Raw genomic sequence first — 19023 nt, 5'->3', positions numbered from 1 at the left:
TTAAAATCAGTCACAACAATGCAAGATTCCTCTTACATGTCGACAATCTATTTATTGGTTCATCGTATTTACAAAAGTGCATTGATAATAGTGGGGTTTCCAACATTTGCCTCTTTTTCACAAATATTTAGTTTATAAAGACAACATTACAATAATCTACCATAAAAAGCATGCCTTTGCTTCTTGCAGTTTAAAGTACGCTGTCTTTGTTCAATCTAGTTCCAGGTAAGCACACCCGGTATACTGTTTAGCTTGAGGGACAGATACACTGCACAAGGCACTTTAACTTCACCTTCTCTCTCTCTCTCTTTCTCAGCTCAAGAACAGACATCGCTGAGCTAAATATAAACTACATTTTAACCAGCATCCTCTTGAACTCAACTTTTGTAAAAATCTTTCTGCCGAGCTCTTTATTTACTAAACAGCTCCTCGTATATAACAGATATTATCAGGAGGCATTTTGGGGGGAAAAGACAAAAATAGAAAGAAAAAAAAGCAAAAGTCCAAAAAAATATTATATGCTCACAAGAGCAAAATCTGACAGATTGGAGGAAAAAGGTTTGGTTTATTCAAGATTTTTCCCAGCTCTTTTTTTTAAATACATTTGTTCAAAGATCCTGTGGAGGCCGCTGGAGCAAGTGGGACAGAATGCATTGCGGTCATCTGACGGCACGCTTTAAGGGGTGGAGGAAATCGTTCTGCAGGCTAGCGTCTTTTAGCGACTGATTTATCGTTGAGATGACCGATGCATTTGGGAAGAGGAGCTGCTAAGTAATTATGGGGTCAGACAGGCAGAGCAGTGTGATGGGAGCGGGATGAAGAACTGTACAGTTTCACAAAGTGAGCAGGATGTGGTACGCGAGTAAGATGGCAGCGGATAAACTTGGGCCCGTTGATGACTCTTCAGCTTCTTCTTGATTTTGAGTGTTGGATTAGCCACTGAAGTGTGATGTCTATGGGTCAGAAGACATAAAGGTGAGATATAATAAAAGCATTCGGCAATAGGGCAGGTAAGGCAAATGCTAAAGGTTTATTATATTGGTATACACAGGCCTTATCATTAGAATCAAGAGTTACCAATGTTATCTTTTTCTTTGCAGGAAATAGAGTAGCAGCAGATCTCCCTGTCTTGAATAGCAGCCAAGTTCCTATAGAAAAACAGAAGTACAAATTAAGTGATGTATACATTTCATTTTCCAACACAGACAAACAGAGATGTAAACACAAGCTAACCTAGCAACTAAAGCTTGGTAGAAATAGCTTAAAGCCATTTTTAATGATGACCAATAGATGGCAGTCATTCTTACAAACTCTTTACCACAAAACCTTTCCATATCATCCAGCAGACAGATGACTAAACTGTTGTAGACCTAACTCATCTCATTCTTACAATTCTTCAAAACTAATTCTTGACTCTGAAAGATAAAATCAGATGTACGAGCCGGTGTACTATAATCAAAACCACAAATATGCAACAACAATCCTTCGAAGGAATTAAACACAACTGCAAACAGATAATCTCTATAAACAAAGCCAGCAGTGTGTTCTTCCAATCTTAATTATATTTAGATAGAAAAGCAATCTTATTAGCATCATATGATCCGGCAGAGTTATCTGAAAAGAGAATAAATACAAAATTGAAAAATCATCACATCTACAGCATGCACGGTACGAAGTTACTCACATTTTTTCAATTAGCTGTTTCTCATCCAATGCATTTGGTAGATCTCTCTTATTTCCGAGCACCAACACCTAAAATAAAACGACATAGGAAGTGACATAGGTAAGATAAGAAAACAGCAGCGTGCAAAAAAAACAAGCAATGCTTACGGGGATTCCTTGTAACTGTGGCTTGTCTAAGAGATTGTGCAACTCGTTTCTGGAGGCTTCAACCTTTTCCCGGTCAGCTGCGTCCACCATGTAACTTTAAAAATAAAAAAGAAATTAAACATTGTCAATTGCATTACTTTGAAATAGGGATGCTAAACAATTAATCGCGATTAATTGTTAGCAGAATAAAAGTTTTTGTTTACATCACATATGTGTGTAAACTGTGTATAATAAATATGTATATATATATATATAAATATGAACACATTCATGTATAATTTTAAGAAGAAAAAAAAATTATATATTAAGTATTTATATTTATATATAATATAAATTATACATAAATATACAAATGTATATACACATGTAAACATTTCTAAAACATATACATGCATGTGTGTACATTTATTTATACAAAGTTATTATACACAGTTCACACACATATATGATGTAAACAAAAACTTTTATTCTGCTAACGATTAATCGCGATTAATCGTTAAGCATCCCTACTTTGAAACTATATTTCTAGTTCCCAGACATATACTTACACTATTGCATTCACTCCACGACAGTATCTCTCCCACATGCTCCTAAACCTTGGTTGACCCCCTATATCCCAAATCTGCATAATGACATCAGATTAGCATATCAATATTTACATATAACCTGGCACATTGTAATACTTCAGAATCCTATGTTTAAATTGATATAATTGTTAAAAAGCACTGGACCTTGATGGTGACGTTGCCTTTTGTGACCTTCCTCATGTTAAAACCGACAGTTGGAATCATGTCTTCACTGAACTGGCCCGACTAGAAGGGAAGAAAAAGAAATAAATTATAAAAACTCATTTGTATCTGATTTTTTCCCCAAAATGAATCAGTTGATCTAGCTGGTTTTAATTCATTTCTTTCACAAATTAATTATATTGAAAAAGTGGCCAGGATATTTCCCCCCATTTTTGTTCAATAGCATTAACAAGTGAAAGAAGACTGAATCAAAATTATGGCAAATCAGTGATGACTATTCCTTTAATTTTGATTCATCTAAAATCTTTTAACACCAATAAACTGTTTTGATTTAATCTGTATTTTTTGTTTTCACGCCCTAAATTTTTTCTATTGCTGTATTGTACGCAAGCCTGCATTCGTGGTTGTTCAGGGCTTCCCGTGAGAAAAATCAAAAATCTGTGATTGAGAACAAAACTTTATGAAGAGACCTGAAAGCCAGCTAAAGGAAATTTCCAGCAGACAGACTGTGATACATTGCCATCTACTGTATTGACCTACAGAAATTCTCAAATTGAGGTTAGATGATTTCCTTTTTACATTTCCACCACCAACCTCGCCACAGCGTCTAAAAGAGATTTCATACCAATATCGCATGGAAAACATTCAAGACGTCTTAAACACTAACTCTGCACATATAGCAATGTTTAAAGTTTAAGAAAAGTACAAATATATAATTGTTTTGCTTCAAATGATCCCGTGTATACTGTTTGATCTGAACAATGTACAGTCCTAGATCTCATCTCTTATAACAGGAAAAAGCCAACGTTAGTCTGGATTCATACATGTCTAAACCACACGACCACCTAAACAGCTATGATTCAGAGTAGGTTGTACCACTATAGGAAAATCCACTCTCAGTCCCCAAATACACGCTAATACCAGTAGGCCAAAGTTTATGAACAAGTACTCTAAAGGCTTGGTACTTGCTACTGTCGAACTTAATATAGTTTTGAGGAAAGAGTTAAAGGGGACATATCATGAAAATCTGACTTTTCCATGTTTAAGTGCTATAATCGGTTCCCCGGTGCTTCTATCAACTAGGAAAAAGTGTTAAAGAACAACCCAATAAATTTGAAAATAATTGACAGGACAATTGAGTTTAAGTTTTAACAAACCACCAATATGGCATTGAGTGTTTGCATTTCATCAGCTCATTTGCATTTAAAAGGACACATACAAAAAAACTGACAAATTTAGCTTACACCTACAAAGGGGCAATTTTCACATGCTATAATAAATGATCTATGGAGTATTTTAAGCTTAAACTTCACATTCGCACTCTTCGGACACCAAAGACCTCATAAAATGTTCCCTTTAAATTGCACAAAATGAAACAAATTTTTTAAGGTCACAGTCACCTCAAAAGACTATTTACACTATGTATGCATGCATCAAATACTTTTGTGTCAAATCTGAGTAATCCCACCCTCAGGCCATTCAGAAATACCGGTTTCTAGGCAGAATCCATTAAGGATCTGATTTAAAAATGCTAATTAACAAGAAATCATGTTAGTAGACACGGCAGGTCTGAACTCTTCATCTATTATCATGAACTCTGTGGCTACCTATGTGGAAATCTAGTCATGTCAATCAAACAAGAAGACAAACACAAATATTTGAAATTCCAAACCAATGAACATTACTGCTTAAAGTTATATGGGCTATATCTTTTAATAACGTTCAGGGCGAAAGGTGATAAATTTAGTCACATGGCATGTGTACTACTGCATATAAGGGGGTCAAGGATTTACAGCTTTTCATTAGCATAATCACAATTCACAAGTATGCAAAGTATGCAGACAGTCTTGGATTTTAAGAAGCCTGGACAATTAAATGGACATTTTTGAAGAACATATTGGCCTATAAATACACTCAAAAAAATGATTCCATGGATTAACTCAATAAAATTGTGGGCAGGATTTCCATCCAATATGAATGTGTACCCCTAACTCATTAAAAAATGCTTCACACAATACAAATATATTGAGTTAGTCCAACTCAATTTAAAGTAAATGGCAATACTCAATTAGTTGCCTCAACTCAATTTAGTGTAGTCTGAATAACTCGCTTTAGCGTAGTTTGAATAACTCAATGTAGTGTAGTCTGAATCACTCAATTCTGATTCTTCATATAAAACGTTTTTATATCGTACTTATTAGCATAAGCACATGTTAGCATGCTAATAATAATAACATATGATAATTTGGATGAGCATGTGTGAAGAGACTGATCTCCAAACAGGCATTAACACAGTTAGTGCTCATTGAGAGACATACGTCACATCCACAACCTAACCACAAGCGCCACTCTTCTGCACGATGGTAACCAAACAATTTGAAAATAAATTACACAAACACTTCTAAATGGAATGGAATGGAATGGAAAGTATTTATTTGAAACAGGGACAACGCACAATTAAACATTAAACTTGTTAAAAAAAACAAGAGAACATGTCTCGAGCCAGGTTGCAGCAACAGTTGTAATTTTCACCTGTAGTCCCTGGGCAGGTATAACGGATAAAAATTTTACAGAGTAATAAATAAAATAATGACAGTTGTTATTAAAACAGACAATTTTGTAATACAATAAAATACAGCAGAAATATGGAAGCCATCCACTAAAATTTTATCTTTCTATCTCCTCCTCCAACAAAACACAGTTTAGTAACATCTGAAGCATAATGACATACAATATAACTTTAAACACTCACTTCCTTACACACGCATACCCATACTTATAAATCAATAAGATAAACGGACATTAAGCACTATTAAGTCTTTCTCTTTACCCAAAAATGCATAAAATAACACTTAATTAAAAAAATTACTCTCCAAAAGCAGTTGCATACAAAGCATGCTGGGAAATTATTTTTCCAGAACCCAGACTCAAACTAATTGTGTTAACGCAATTAAAAAGAAATCAATAAATTATAGTACATATTCATTTTGTGTTAGACTAATTAAATATATATACTTATTGCTCTTAATGAGGTATTTTTAATTAATTGAACACAATTTTAATGTGTCATTTCTAAGAAGGGCTTGAATCATTTTTTTGAGTGTGTGGCAACATAACAGGAAAATGTTCAAACTCTAGACTTTAAGTATAACACCATCAGCTCACACAAACCTAAGCCTTTTCAGCAACACAAAGAATGTAGTAAGCCATCTTAACCTACTGTACTAAAAGACATATCTCAACCTTGTGGTATCTACACTTGGGAGAAAAAAATGTAACTGAACTACTGTGAAAGGCATGCTGACTTGCGCTAATACATGAAATCACATGATTAGGAACGTCACTTGACCAGGAAGAACCACGTTAAAATAAGTGCAAGTCTTGTGACTAATACCAGAAGCTTCAACCGTCTACACACCACCACACTCCCCCCACCATACGCACACAGTTCATTAAAACAACACAAAGCAACTTACTGTCAGAAAGATGGTATGTATCCTTGCTATACATGCTGCTCAGTATATAATATTTCTCAGAAATCATATTTCTATGATTCCTTGGCAAACTCTATCTCTAATGTGAATAAACAGCAAAATCACCAGTGTCAAATGTACACTGCTGATGTATATATGGCTACCTCCAGGTCTTATATATACAGCAGCAGTGTACATTTAACACTGGTAACTTTGCTGTGAATTTCACTACTCATCAAATTCATCATTTCATTCAACATGATGTAATTGAGACTTATTCACACTGTCATAAAAAATATTTTGAATGCACAAAAAAAGTGTAGAAACTTTGTCACACCTCTTCAGAGATAAGCTGCAAGATCATTTTGTGCCCACATCAAAGAAAAACAGAAAAAAATGAAAATTTTGTCATCATTTACCTCTCATGTCGTTACAAATCTGTATAATTTATTTGTTCTGTTGAACACAAAGGAAGATATTTTGAGGATGGTTTGTAACCAAAACGGTCATGAGCCCCATTCACTTCGATAGTAGGATAAAATAATACTATGAAAGTGAACGGGGCTCAGTTACAAACATTCCTCAAAATTTCTTCCTTTGTGTTAATCAGAATAAAGACATTTTTACAGGTTTGTAACATCATGACAACATTTTTATGTTGTGGTGAACGATTCTTTTTTACAATAGTGGTCCAGCCAGATGTAAAGTAGAAGCCTCATGTGATATCAACAAGGCAAATAAATATAACTAAAAACAAAATATTGTGGTTATAACAAATCTATTACTTATATACAAGTACAAAAGTGGAATGTCCCACATTTGCATTTTGTGTCCATTACACGATTACCTAAAGAAGAACTTCTCTCAAAAGAAACATTCTGTCATCATTTAGTCACTCATGTTTTACAAAACACATGACTGACTTTCTTCCTTGCAACCCAAGAGAAGTTATTTAAAGAAAATCTTTTCCATAGGTCTTTGTCACAGGTCAAAGTGAAAGGTGACAGAAGATCAACCGAAAGGTTGTCATATCATAGCAAAATTTCTCACAACAACTGAAACATCAGTTTAGCTTTTCTCACACAAAGCTAATTATAACCTTTGTTTTTTAGAAGCTTACTTAACTGTAAACACAAAGTCATAGAGGTTTTGAATTACATGATAGTAAGTTATAACATTTTAATTTTTGAGGGGAAAAATCCTCAAGCACGACTTCATAAGCGAGTTAGTATTGATTGAGGTTAAAGGCAGTGCTGATGAATGTTGATGTAATGTAGCAGATAAACAAGCTTGACATGTTGAAATCACGTGCTTAACAAACCTGGCATCAAGTGTCATATCAGTAAATACAACTTATCAAGGGAACAAACACTATATGAACATACTATTCTATAAAATTGGCAAAATAATAACTTTTGGTTAAAACAACAGGATCATTTTATAACACAACAAACCTTGGGTTGTAAATTTACTAATATCCGATTCTGGATTAAGTATGTGTAAGTGTATACTTTCTTATAAACCCCTTAGTAAGTAATACACCCGTCAATTCTGTTTATGTTCATAACATTTTGAGTATTCATAACCCTAATAAATCAATTCTTATTATTCGACACGCATCTGTTATAAGTTGCCTCTACTAGTTGTTAGTTCTACTAGTATTTAAGAAAGACCAGAGGAAAACAGGGACTGAACTGGATGTGACATTTTAACAAGTAGCCAAAGGTACAATGACGTTTATAGCGGTTTTCATGGTGAATTCCATAAATCAAAAACTAATCTGAACAAAAACAACAGACTATGCAAAATATTCATAATCCTCTGGGAGCTAAAGTTAGCCGGTTAGCTTTCACCTATATGTAGTCTAACAATGCCTAAATGTTTTGTCAACTCATATAACATGAATATACGTAAATAATTTTTCTGTAAGTAAAACAGCTCGGTTTCTGGACTGACAGTTACAGTCGCCTGAATTTCTTGAACTAGCTCATGCTAACAGTCCTGCTAACCGCAAGCACTCACCGCGATTACGTTAACAAACGTCGTTTTCCCCGAATACTGCAGCCCGACGAGGGTTAACTCCATCTCTTCCTTCCAGAAGAGAGCCTTGAACCAGTCCAGGAGACGGTTAATCAGGGCCAACATGTTTAGAGGCTAAATGTATAGGTCTATGATGGTTTTGTTTGTAACGTTTTTCTCCCCACTATTAATGTAGCGTAGTGTTTGGGAGGAACTGGCCGCTGTCATATGACTGGCACGTTTGCGATCTCTGTGTGCGTTCATGGGCGTTAAAGCTGCACTGCTTTTGCGCAGGACTGTAGGGGTGCGCAACATTTTCGCATATGTAGGCAACAGTAAAAGTTTTTTAAAGGATAAGTTCACCCAAATATGAAAATTGTCTTAAAGTTTTCTCACCCTGATGAAAACCCAGATGTATATGACTTACATTCTCAAGTTGAACACAAACAAATAATTTTATATTAATGTTGTCAATTTTATATGGGGCTCAAATGGCTTTAAAGCTCCCAAAAGCACATACACATCATGGAAGTATTACTCTGTTTGATGTGTAAACAAGAATAAACTATTAAATGTTTTCTTTTTCTACTTATAAACATATGGCATCGCAACCTACTGGAGTCATTTGGTTACTTTTATGATGGATGTGCATTTTGGAGCTTCGCCATATTGACAACCAACTAGAGATAACACAATGTCATATTAATATAAACTTATTTGTTTGTGTTCAACTGAAGAAATAAGGAACTCATAGACATCTGGGATAGCATGAGGGTGAGTAAATTATGAGAAACATTTTTAATGTTTGGTAACCTATTCCTTTAATGCTGATATCGATCATAGGGAGGCATAATTTATACACAAACACAGTGACAAAAAAAGAAAAGTACTGTTATAAAGTAATACACATTTACATTTATTGATAAGATGAAAATGAAATATAGAATACTATACAACAAAACCCTAAATTATTTAAAGACAATAAATGTGATTAAATAAAATTAACACCTTGTTTCACAATATATATTATAAAATACCTCTTCTGAAACTTCGTAACACAATAATAGGCCTAGTTGAATTTTCCCAATGTGTCAATATTTCTTTATTTCATTTTCACGATTTTATAAGATTTTAAAAGTTTAAAGCAAACTTCAAAAAAATGCAACGTGTGAGTTAAACTAAGTTTTAAAGTTTTTAAAAAGATTTGACAAGAATTAAAAATGGTTATTGATGACTAACAATAGCTTACAGTATGAAGCAATAGTTATTTTTTTTGGGGAAAAAAAACACTTTAAAGCTTCGCTACCCATTCATTGTAATTTATAAAAAGAATAAGTTATATAAAGTATAAAAAGAATAAGTTGCTGTACAATCTACTGTAAAGTCTTCAGTTTTTTGCTTGAGTTCCACAAAAGAACGATGAACTATTAATTTGTATTCTCTCTCTCTCTCTCTCTCTCTGTCTCTCTCTCTCTCTTTCTCTCTCTCTCTCTCTCTCTCTCTCTCTCTCTCTATATATATATATATACAGGTGCATCTCAATAAATTAGAATGCCGTGGAAAAGTTCATTTATTTCAGTAATTCGACTCAAATTGTGAAACCTGTGTATTAAATAAATTCAATGCACACAGACTCAAGTACTTTAAGTATTTTTTCTTTTAATTGTGATGTTTTTGTTTAACAAAAACCCACTAATTCACTTATTCATCTCAACAAATTAGAATATTTCATAAGACCAATAAAAAAAATTGTTAATTGTTTTGGAAAATATGTTCATTTACTGTGCAGTCTATGTACTCCATACTTGGTAGGGACTCCTTTTGCTTTAATCACTGCCTCATTTCGACCTGGCATGGAGGCGATGAAGCACTGTTGCTAAGGTGGTATGAAAGCCCAGGTTTCTTTGAAAGTGGCCTTCAGCTCATCTGCTTTTTTTGGTCTCTTGTTTCTCATTTTTCTCTTGACAATATCCCATAGATTCTCTATGGGGTTTAGGTCTGGTGAGTTTGCTGACCCGTCAAGCACACCAAAACCATGGTCATTTAACCAACTTTTGGTGCTTTTGGCAGTGTGAGCAGGTGCCAAATCCTGCTGGATTGGCATGACTCCATATTCTAGTGAATTGGTTGGATGACAGAATCATCACAATTAAAAAAAAAAGGCTTAAAGGACTTCAGTCTGTGTGCATAGAATTTCACAATTTGAGTTGAATTATTGAAATAAATAATCTTTTCTACGACTAAGATTTACTAAGATGCACCTGTACATGGTTGCATCATTCAAATACTCTCTGCTGTTCCCTGCTCCTTTAAAAGTCTGTCCTTTACTCAGTCTGTAAACTGAGTATTTTAGAAAGGAAACACTATTAAATACATTTACAGTAAACATCCGCCTGCATTACACAGCCTCAGAGACTGACTGTGGCCTTTCTCCACAGTCAGTAGGACCATCAACAGCACATGACCTGCAAAGCATCATTAGTTGTTCATAATACATCAATTAAAGCTTATTGACATGTTGTTTTGCAGTTAAGTCATCTTTAAAATAGCTTGTTTATTGGCTGTTCTTTAAACCACAGAGAACTTTCAAGGAATCAGGGAAAGCTGTGACCATCACACTTGAAAGAGAAATCCGATTCCGAAGTCTCCTTGGAGTCAATTTCGTCTCCCATTTCTTCCTTAGATAGTTTGCAGCTGCATGCATCTGGTGGCAAAACCATCTTATGTGTGCACGGTTGAAAGGCTGTGGATAGATGCAGGTGTTATAATTCCTTAATAATACACATTTAGTTTTCTAATAAAGAGTAAATTAATAGATTCCATACAAATATTTATCACAATGTGATACTTTTTTGGGAGGTTTTGGAAACCCAAAAATAGTACAGCATATATATTATAAATCATATCATACATAAGGTGAGCAGATTTTTAAAATAGATAGCAGGGACATTTCCTGGTTCAATTGTCAAAATATTAATGAAATCTTATTTGTTATTATCTATGAATTGGGACAAAACCTTTTTGAATGTTTTCGTCTTTTTAGTGTTGTGGGTTTGTGGAGAACAGAACACCAAAAAATCAGACTGACATCTGGTCACCTTATTATAACATTATTGTACCACCATAATACTTCTTTGTAATTTAATGTTGCTTTTGTCCAAAGGTTTAGTAAGTAACATAAAAAAATTGGAGTAACATGTCAATGTCACTTACACTTTACGTGTCTTGTGTGTTTCCAATGCTGAAAGGCTGTATATACGACAAGCACCAGGCACAGACAGACGGCGGCTGCTAAAGATAGCATCATAGTGTTGGAAAAGTGGTTGCTGCTTGGTTCTTTGTTTGAAACATGGTTGGGGTACTCTGTAGGGAAAATATAAAGAGCATGAAACAAAAAAAAATGGCAAAAAAATGGTCCCTAGCTGTCACTGTGTTTTGGCTAGAAGGTACACAGCAAATGCCTAAATCTTGCAAGATGTTGGGTTTAGGGTTAGATTTTGGAGTAGAATTAGGATGAAACCAGTGGTTCTGGCTAGATAGGATACAGCTTCGGCCTAAATCCTGTGAAATGTGTGGGTTTAGGGTTAGATTTGGAGGTAAGATTAGGATAAAAACAGCACTCATCTGGGGAGATTTTGCAAGATTTCTGCGTTTGCTGTATCCCTTCTAGACCCAAACATGTGGCTGTTCCATTTCAAAAAGTTCACATTTGGAACTACAAAGTTTATAATAGTATATCTGAGATATATGTTGGTACCAAATGTACCATTTTTGTCCATTTCTTTTGACAGGGAGTGAATTTTTCTATTGATCCTCCTATTGTAAAATTCTTTACTGCAAGGAACCGTACTTCAAATGGCAGCAATATTTATCCAGTACATAAAATGACTACAGAAAATAATGGACGGTTCAATACTGTAGATTAGGTATGGTTACCCTCTATAACACAAAATAGATTTAATTTTGTGAAAAAATACAAACCATGGGTTATACATTGTGCATTGTGGGTTCTGTTTCCAGCGAAGCCCAATTTAAAGCCATCACACCTGATTTCAGAAAATCGGTTATTATTTGACAAAAAATCTAGAAGCAGAACACTTGAACAATGTAACAAATAGAAAGCTTTACTTTGCCAAGGGTTTGCATGTTCCACCCTCAACATCATTGTATGTCCCGTTTGGACATGGCTCACATCTGTATGTGAAATCAAAACTACCTGCAAAAAAACAAACAAACAAGAAAAACAACTGATGGATTTTTAAAAAGGAATAGGTGACTAGTTAGTGGTTTTGACATTTAAAACTTTGTCTACATTAACTGACAAGGGTCTGCCTATACAAGTATGGCCACAAAAAAGTCCCCTAATAACCTGGAAAGACCCACAGTGTGAATGAGCTCATATACACTACTCAATATAGACACGGTGATAGAGTCATGGAATATATTCATTAAATTAAAAATAAGCTTACCTCCTCTCCACAGTTGAAAGCCAGGTTCGCATTTTCCTATGGCCACACATTTCGAGCATTTATCATCACTGCAAAGCTTGTTTTCACAAAAGCATCCCCGTTTACCCGAAGTATCCGGACATTTTTCACACACGCTGTCACTGTTGCTCTCTGAACAGTGTTTTTTGGGATACATACCTGTGCAGTACAACAATATATGAGGTTTTAATAGAAAATAAAGCTTTCATTTAAATCCTCTGAATAGTAGTAATAGTAGCAGTAGAAAAAAAAATCTCAACAGTGTTTTAAACTTTACTCAGATTGGCTAAGATACCAAAGTCTGCAATCCATATTAGAAGATTTGTAGTAGGAGAATGTCATACACTGTCAGAAAAAATGGTCAAAATATGTGCCCCAGGTGTCATTTGGGCTGTACCCTTTCAAAAAGTACAGCTTTGAGCCTTTTTAAATCTGTTTTATTAAGATACAAACAGAAAATACAGGAAATATATATAAAAAAAAAAAATTATTGAGCATTTTTGAGCAGAATGAAGATTTCTTTAGTCCTTGGGAATTATTATTCTTTAAAATTAGAAATAAGGATGTAATTTTATTTAGGTTTAAGAGATGCTGCAGTTTTCTACTACTGCTCAAGTGGAATGGAAGTTTACCCTAAAAATGTGACATATCAGTTTACATTTTTATACAGTTTTTAATACTATATACACATTTTACTGTATTTTCTGGATGTATTCTATTAAAGAGACTGAGAAACAATTATATATGATCACAACATTGCAAAAACAACACGTATGGGGTACATGTTTTGACAATTTTTTCTAACAGTGTAAAAACTTTGATGTCCACATTTATTTTAAAGCCTCATACCCTTAAATCAATAACATTTGTTGAATGTCATCTATTCTCAATAGTCATATAGAAGACATCAAAGAATTAAAGATGCAGAATACAACAACGATTTAAAAATACACAAAAACGACACAGATATGCGGTCTTACCTGAGGGACAGACTTGACAACATTTCCCATCATTTTCATATTGGGTTGTCCAATCACAGCTAATCGCCAGTGTTAAAATCCACCCGCTACAAACACAAAGCAGTGTAAACCAGAGCTTAACAGTGTCCATTCTGTTGGGGTACCACACTTACTATCTAACTATCTGCTTGTTGTTCTCACACTTTATATAGCGTGCAGCCTGTGACGTTGGTTTCAGTTCGCCCACAAAGCAAGCAGAGGCGTGAACACATGAGAGGGCTGAAAGGCCAAAACCAATGTGACCAGGATTGAAAAAAATGAAATGACACACAATTTGAATAAATATATCCTTGTCTGTTTGCTTGTTAACTTGGAAAATCTTTGTGATGTCTTGGAAAAGTGGTAAAAGAGAGAAGTAAAAGTGTCTTTTTACAATTGCAAGGCATGCAGATTACATTTCAATGCAATATAGTTAATTTGCAATCTAATTGTAGAATATTGACCCTGCCTGTGAATCCCTAGCTTAATTCAGTTTTTGTGACTTACTGTTTTCTACATAAAATCATCGTAGCCCATTGCAAAGCACAAATGATGAATTAACAAACACATGCGCACTACAGTTAGTGTGGTATATGCGATTGAAGTGGTTACGTGGCCGTATGTATGTTGCGTGAAAATAAAGCCTTTAAATTATAATTTTCTTTCAAAAAATATTTTTTTAATATATATTAAATGTAAATTACATGAATTAATGATTTAATAAATTTTGTTTAAACCCAGCTCATACTTGCAAATGGTATTACAGAAAATGTTTAAAATCTCAAATGTAAAACCTTGGTATACCTTGAAACTGTTAACCGGTCCATACATGAGCTAAAGTATAATCGCAATATTGCCATCCCATTATATCCAAAAATATATCCCAAAATCCCATTATAATCGCATTATGAGGATGCATGTAAATGTAGTCGATGTGAAATCAATGACTTTGATGCAAACTTTGATGCTTCTAATCAGGGTGAGATTTGCTGGGGGTATGGGGGGATCAACCCCCCTCCGGTCTTTATAACCCTGCCCCTGAATAATAATTTTCTTATTCCCGGTGAGGACAAAATGTATCCCCCCATGATTAATGTCATCAAACTGCCATAAAATCACCTAAAAATAAAAAAAGATTATTTCATATATAAGTAAAAGCTGCCATACAATAGTCCAAACAAGAGTTAAATCAGGAATGGAATACTACTGTCAGCGCTTCCGCTCCTATGACAAATAATGCCAGCTCTTTGCTCCTGTGACAGTGGGTCTAGGATGTGTCATAGCTGTTTTTTATCCATGCCCAGATTTTCCACATGTCAGCAAGAACCAATAACAGCCAAACAGCCAAGTAATTAATAAAAGGAATTCCAAGCAGCATCGTTGTTATTTACAAGACAGTCACAAAACAAATCCAAGAAATGTTACCATGTAGGATGAGAAAGAAAAAAATGGTCTGCCGTTAAACGAGGGAAACTCCCAGGATGACACAGGAAAGCAAAATGTGGTCAAACGTCCATCATCAAACAGACTATTTTCTTGAGGCTATATGTCTTGTCTAAGTAGACATATATAGCCTATTAATTTTTGCATTGCATTTTTTCTATCAAATATAATGATTATAAATGAGTATTTTTGCATGTCTGGCGCAAAACATAAAGAATGCTTTCTGGCATATACAGGTTAGGTTTTATAAAAGTTTCTGTAATAGAGGTTATAGCTAGCCAATTAGCTTGGGGTTTCCATCACACTGTTTTTTTTCCATTTTGAAGTATCGCATAAGAAACAAGTGATAGACATGCACAATTTCTAATAAAAATCCCTTAAAAGTTTTTATGCTCACTCGAGGTGGCTTTTAAGATATGCGTAAAATGGGAGATGGAAATAAAATTAAAGGGGGTAAATTAAAGAGTATACCCACTTACCCAGGCACCACTACAACACTGAGCTGATGGTGGCTTGGGACTTTTAGTTATTTACCTAAAGAGCACCTATTTCATTGCTAAAAAAATTTTTATTTTGTGTATTAGGTATAATACAATGTGTTCACGTGGTTTATGATTAAAAAACACATTATTTTTCACATACCGTACATTTTTGTAGCTCCAGATTTCACTCTCTTCCTGAAACACATGGATTTTAAAAGCTTTGAAAATTGGCTAGCTAATCTGTACGTTGTGATTGGCCTGAATACCTCTGACATCAGCAGGAAATGTGACGCTATTTAGATATTGTTAGCAGCGTTAAAAAAACTGACGTCATCCCGCCCACGAATTGGTGCACGTCAGGGGGTGAACTTGTGTGCGTGTTTTATCAGTCGTTTACTATTGAGAATGGGGGGCTAACCGCTATGCTAGTTAGTTTGCAGCGTGGTTTCTCTTGCAAAGCCAGTAACCAGCTACCCTACTTTTCGAAAGTTATAAGAAATATTAAACTGCTTTATTTTACAATTCTATATGAACGAACTGACTAAGTAATAGTGTTTTGCCAAAATAAAAGTGTTTTGCTGTTCCAGGTTCAGCATTCTCTCCAACGTTACATAACCAATCAAATTTCACCTTTAAGTTCTTGCGTTAAATGAAGAGCGCAGATTGGCTAATATGAATGTCAATCATTCCTTGTTGCCGTACTACGTTGGTACGCAAAGCGCGAAAATGTGAAAAAAAGAACCGCAAGCATGAAGAGAACGAGGCGACTACAGCCAATGTTACTACTGTATTAATTCATAACGACGGTCCGGATTTAAAAGCAACTTCACCACCGGAAAATAAGGCTTAACGTTAAACCTTTTGGAGAGAGGCTTAAAGATTACGAGTGGCTCCGCTATGAAAATGACTCAATGTTACTGTGTTTACTGTGAAACGGAGGTTGCAGGTAAAACGGCGTGGTGGCAGAATCCATACATTTTAAGTGCGAGACCTTGCTTAAACATGGCGAAAGTGCCAAAAACACAAGAATTGTCGTGAAAAATGTGTTCATTATTGATGGAGACACCGACCTGTCTATCAAATAGTGTTTGATGATGTATGTGCGCTTCCTGCTTGAGGGACATCCGACAGACATCCTTGTATTCCATGTTAAGGTGGAACACGACAATGCTGATGGTATGTTTTTAAAAACATTGCCTATTTAGTAGCAATATCATCCTGGTAATGCAGTTATCAATACCAATATATATTAGCCTACTATATTAGGGTCACTTTTGTAATGTCACCATCAATCAGTGTTTTACGTGTTTGCTAGATTTTCTATTGTAATCATGTTACCTGTAATTGTTAAATTATTATTGTTGCTTTTTTATTTAAACAGGATTTGGGTATTATTTTAGTAATCTATGCAGCAAAAAAGACCAAATTTCAAATCTTGGCCATAGGATGTGTAAAGCCCAGTTGTGGTGTTTAATTTTTAATAAAATAAATCTATTAACTTATACATTGTAGTTGTGGTGCTTCATAATTTTTGGATGAGTGCGCCTAAATTTTTGCTGGTGCTCCTAACTCTTTAAAGTTGGGAGCACCAGTGCTACCAAATAAAAAAGTAAATTTTGAGCCCTGAAGCCAATCATTTTGTGTACATATATAATATATAATACACAGTATATAATCTGTACTGCTCGCGCGATACCATTGCGCACATGACGTTAGTAGTGGGGCGTGGCCAAAGGAGCAGCAGTTCATAAATATGTAATGACCACCAAAAAAAGGGCACAATCTGAAAGGCACTGAAATAGAGGCTACTAGAGATGGGTAAGAATTTCCTACAAGCTATTTCAAGCAAACAACTTCTGAAACATGATGTTTTATGGAACTCATACACATTTAACTTGTGAAAAGCAGGCATAATTTGGGCACTTTAAAAAAAAACAAGGCAATCAGTTGCCACACAATATTAAAGTAATATTACTACTACGATTTAAGTTACATAAATTATATAATTTAATTTATATAAGACTTAAACTAAGTTTAGATAAATAAAATTTTTTGATTTGAATTGAAGTTGTCAGTACTCAAAACTTTTAAAGGCGCTCTAAGCGAATCTGTGTGACGTCACTTCTTGTTAACGTTTGAGGTGTTGTCAAAAAACGGAGCGTAGCTAACTCCTCCCCTCTCCATCCCTTCCATGCTTTCTGAAAGAGTCATGAACGCGCCCAACCCCCACTCCCAAATCTTTCTTGTCGTTTATTGGCTGGAACACTTTGTAATGTTTCGTGGTGGTAGGTTTGACCACTTTGTTTTTGTTGCAGTTTGTGAAGACTGCGCTGTCTACAGAGACCGCATTTTTTTACAGTGTGTTCAGGGGACAGGCAGCTAGCAGATAGTGAGGAGATGTTTACTGTATGAAACAAAAAAATGTATTGCCTAAAACGCATGAATTCGCTTAAAGCACCTTTAAGTTTGCATTTGCATGAATTTTTTTGAATCAGTAGAACTTATCCAGGTTTATAGTATGTACTATTACACACCAAAGGAAATTTCGGACAAAATGTGCTCTTAAATAATTGTTTATTGTTTCTACCACTTCATATCTTTGTCTGTGTATCTGTATTAATTTCACTTTCTGCTTTGCCTGTAATGAATAGCACTCCACTTTATTTTGCGTTTTGCTAAAAACATCTGAGCTGAACTTACAGCAAATGCCTCTATGCAGTTAGCAGACAGAAATCTTAGCAAAATTTGCAAGTCAGCTATGACCTTTCATTTAAAGACATGTACTGTATGCCCACAAACGCCTATACACTTAAGCTCTCATTTCATACGTCACTGTACTGAAAAAGCAAACTTCAAACCCATGTTTTTTTTACTGAGTCATAAACATGTTTGAGAATACAGTCGACCAATTTAAGTTAAGGAGCGTATGGTAATTTTTAAAAGAAAATCGCAAAATTGTGTATTGAGGGATTTTTTATTATGTGACCATATGACCCCTGTACATACAGTTTCATTTTGAGGAAGCTTGAATTGAAGAGGAACATATATAACAGAGGTATGTATTTCCCAATAGAAATAGTTCTGTATATTGGTTTCAAAACTCCTTTTTTAAATTTTACCTGTCAGGGTGTTATGATAGGTTATGTCAGTGATATAACCAAAATGCAGAAAAGTTATTCACTAATAACAAATAATATAGCATTCCTAATCAGTCAATAATGTATGTATCATGCATGGATAAAAAATATATAACTTTACATAGTCAAAAACTAATATAGTGTATTTATACTGCATTGTAATGTATAGTGCTATACTATATTGCACCGTGCTGTACTGTACTATTTTTCTTTACAACGTTCTTTGAAATTTTCCCAAGATTTACTTCAAATATTTACATTACAATTCTCATAAATGCAAACACAAAAGATGATGTCACAGAGAGGGGGTGGTCTGTGTGGTCTTCTGTACACGTCTTCTACGTGTCACTCTCACAAGTCTATGTGGTTTTGTTAAGAGGATCCGTCCCTCACATGTGCGAAGGT

At 34.7% G+C, this 19023-nt stretch overlaps 2 protein-coding genes across 2 annotated transcripts; both read right to left on the bottom strand.

The window, feature by feature from the left end:
* On the bottom strand, positions 1 to 8304 carry arl8ba (ADP-ribosylation factor-like 8Ba). The gene is made up of 7 exons (XM_065279830.2): positions 8075 to 8304; positions 2562 to 2642; positions 2379 to 2452; positions 1831 to 1924; positions 1685 to 1752; positions 1078 to 1148; positions 1 to 953 (listed from the first exon to the last, which is right to left on the bottom strand). The coding sequence occupies exons 1-7, from the start codon at positions 8195 to 8197 to the stop codon at positions 904 to 906; spliced, it is 561 nt and encodes a 186-aa protein (XP_065135902.1). The 5' UTR covers positions 8198 to 8304; the 3' UTR covers positions 1 to 903.
* Positions 8305 to 8967: 663 nt separating this feature from the next.
* tnfrsf18 (tumor necrosis factor receptor superfamily, member 18) lies at positions 8968 to 13678 on the bottom strand. Its single transcript, XM_065279418.2, has 6 exons — positions 13539 to 13678; positions 12541 to 12717; positions 12200 to 12287; positions 12053 to 12117; positions 11285 to 11434; positions 8968 to 10814 (listed from the first exon to the last, which is right to left on the bottom strand). The coding sequence occupies exons 1-6, from the start codon at positions 13666 to 13668 to the stop codon at positions 10666 to 10668; spliced, it is 759 nt and encodes a 252-aa protein (XP_065135490.2). The 5' UTR covers positions 13669 to 13678; the 3' UTR covers positions 8968 to 10665.
* Positions 13679 to 19023: the final 5345 nt, after the last annotated feature.

This window comes from Paramisgurnus dabryanus, chromosome 7 (assembly GCF_030506205.2).
Source record: "Paramisgurnus dabryanus chromosome 7, PD_genome_1.1, whole genome shotgun sequence".
Lineage (NCBI taxonomy): Eukaryota > Metazoa > Chordata > Actinopteri > Cypriniformes > Cobitidae > Paramisgurnus > Paramisgurnus dabryanus.
Note: the sequence above shows the minus strand (reverse complement) of the source record. Positions and strands in the feature narration are given on the sequence as shown.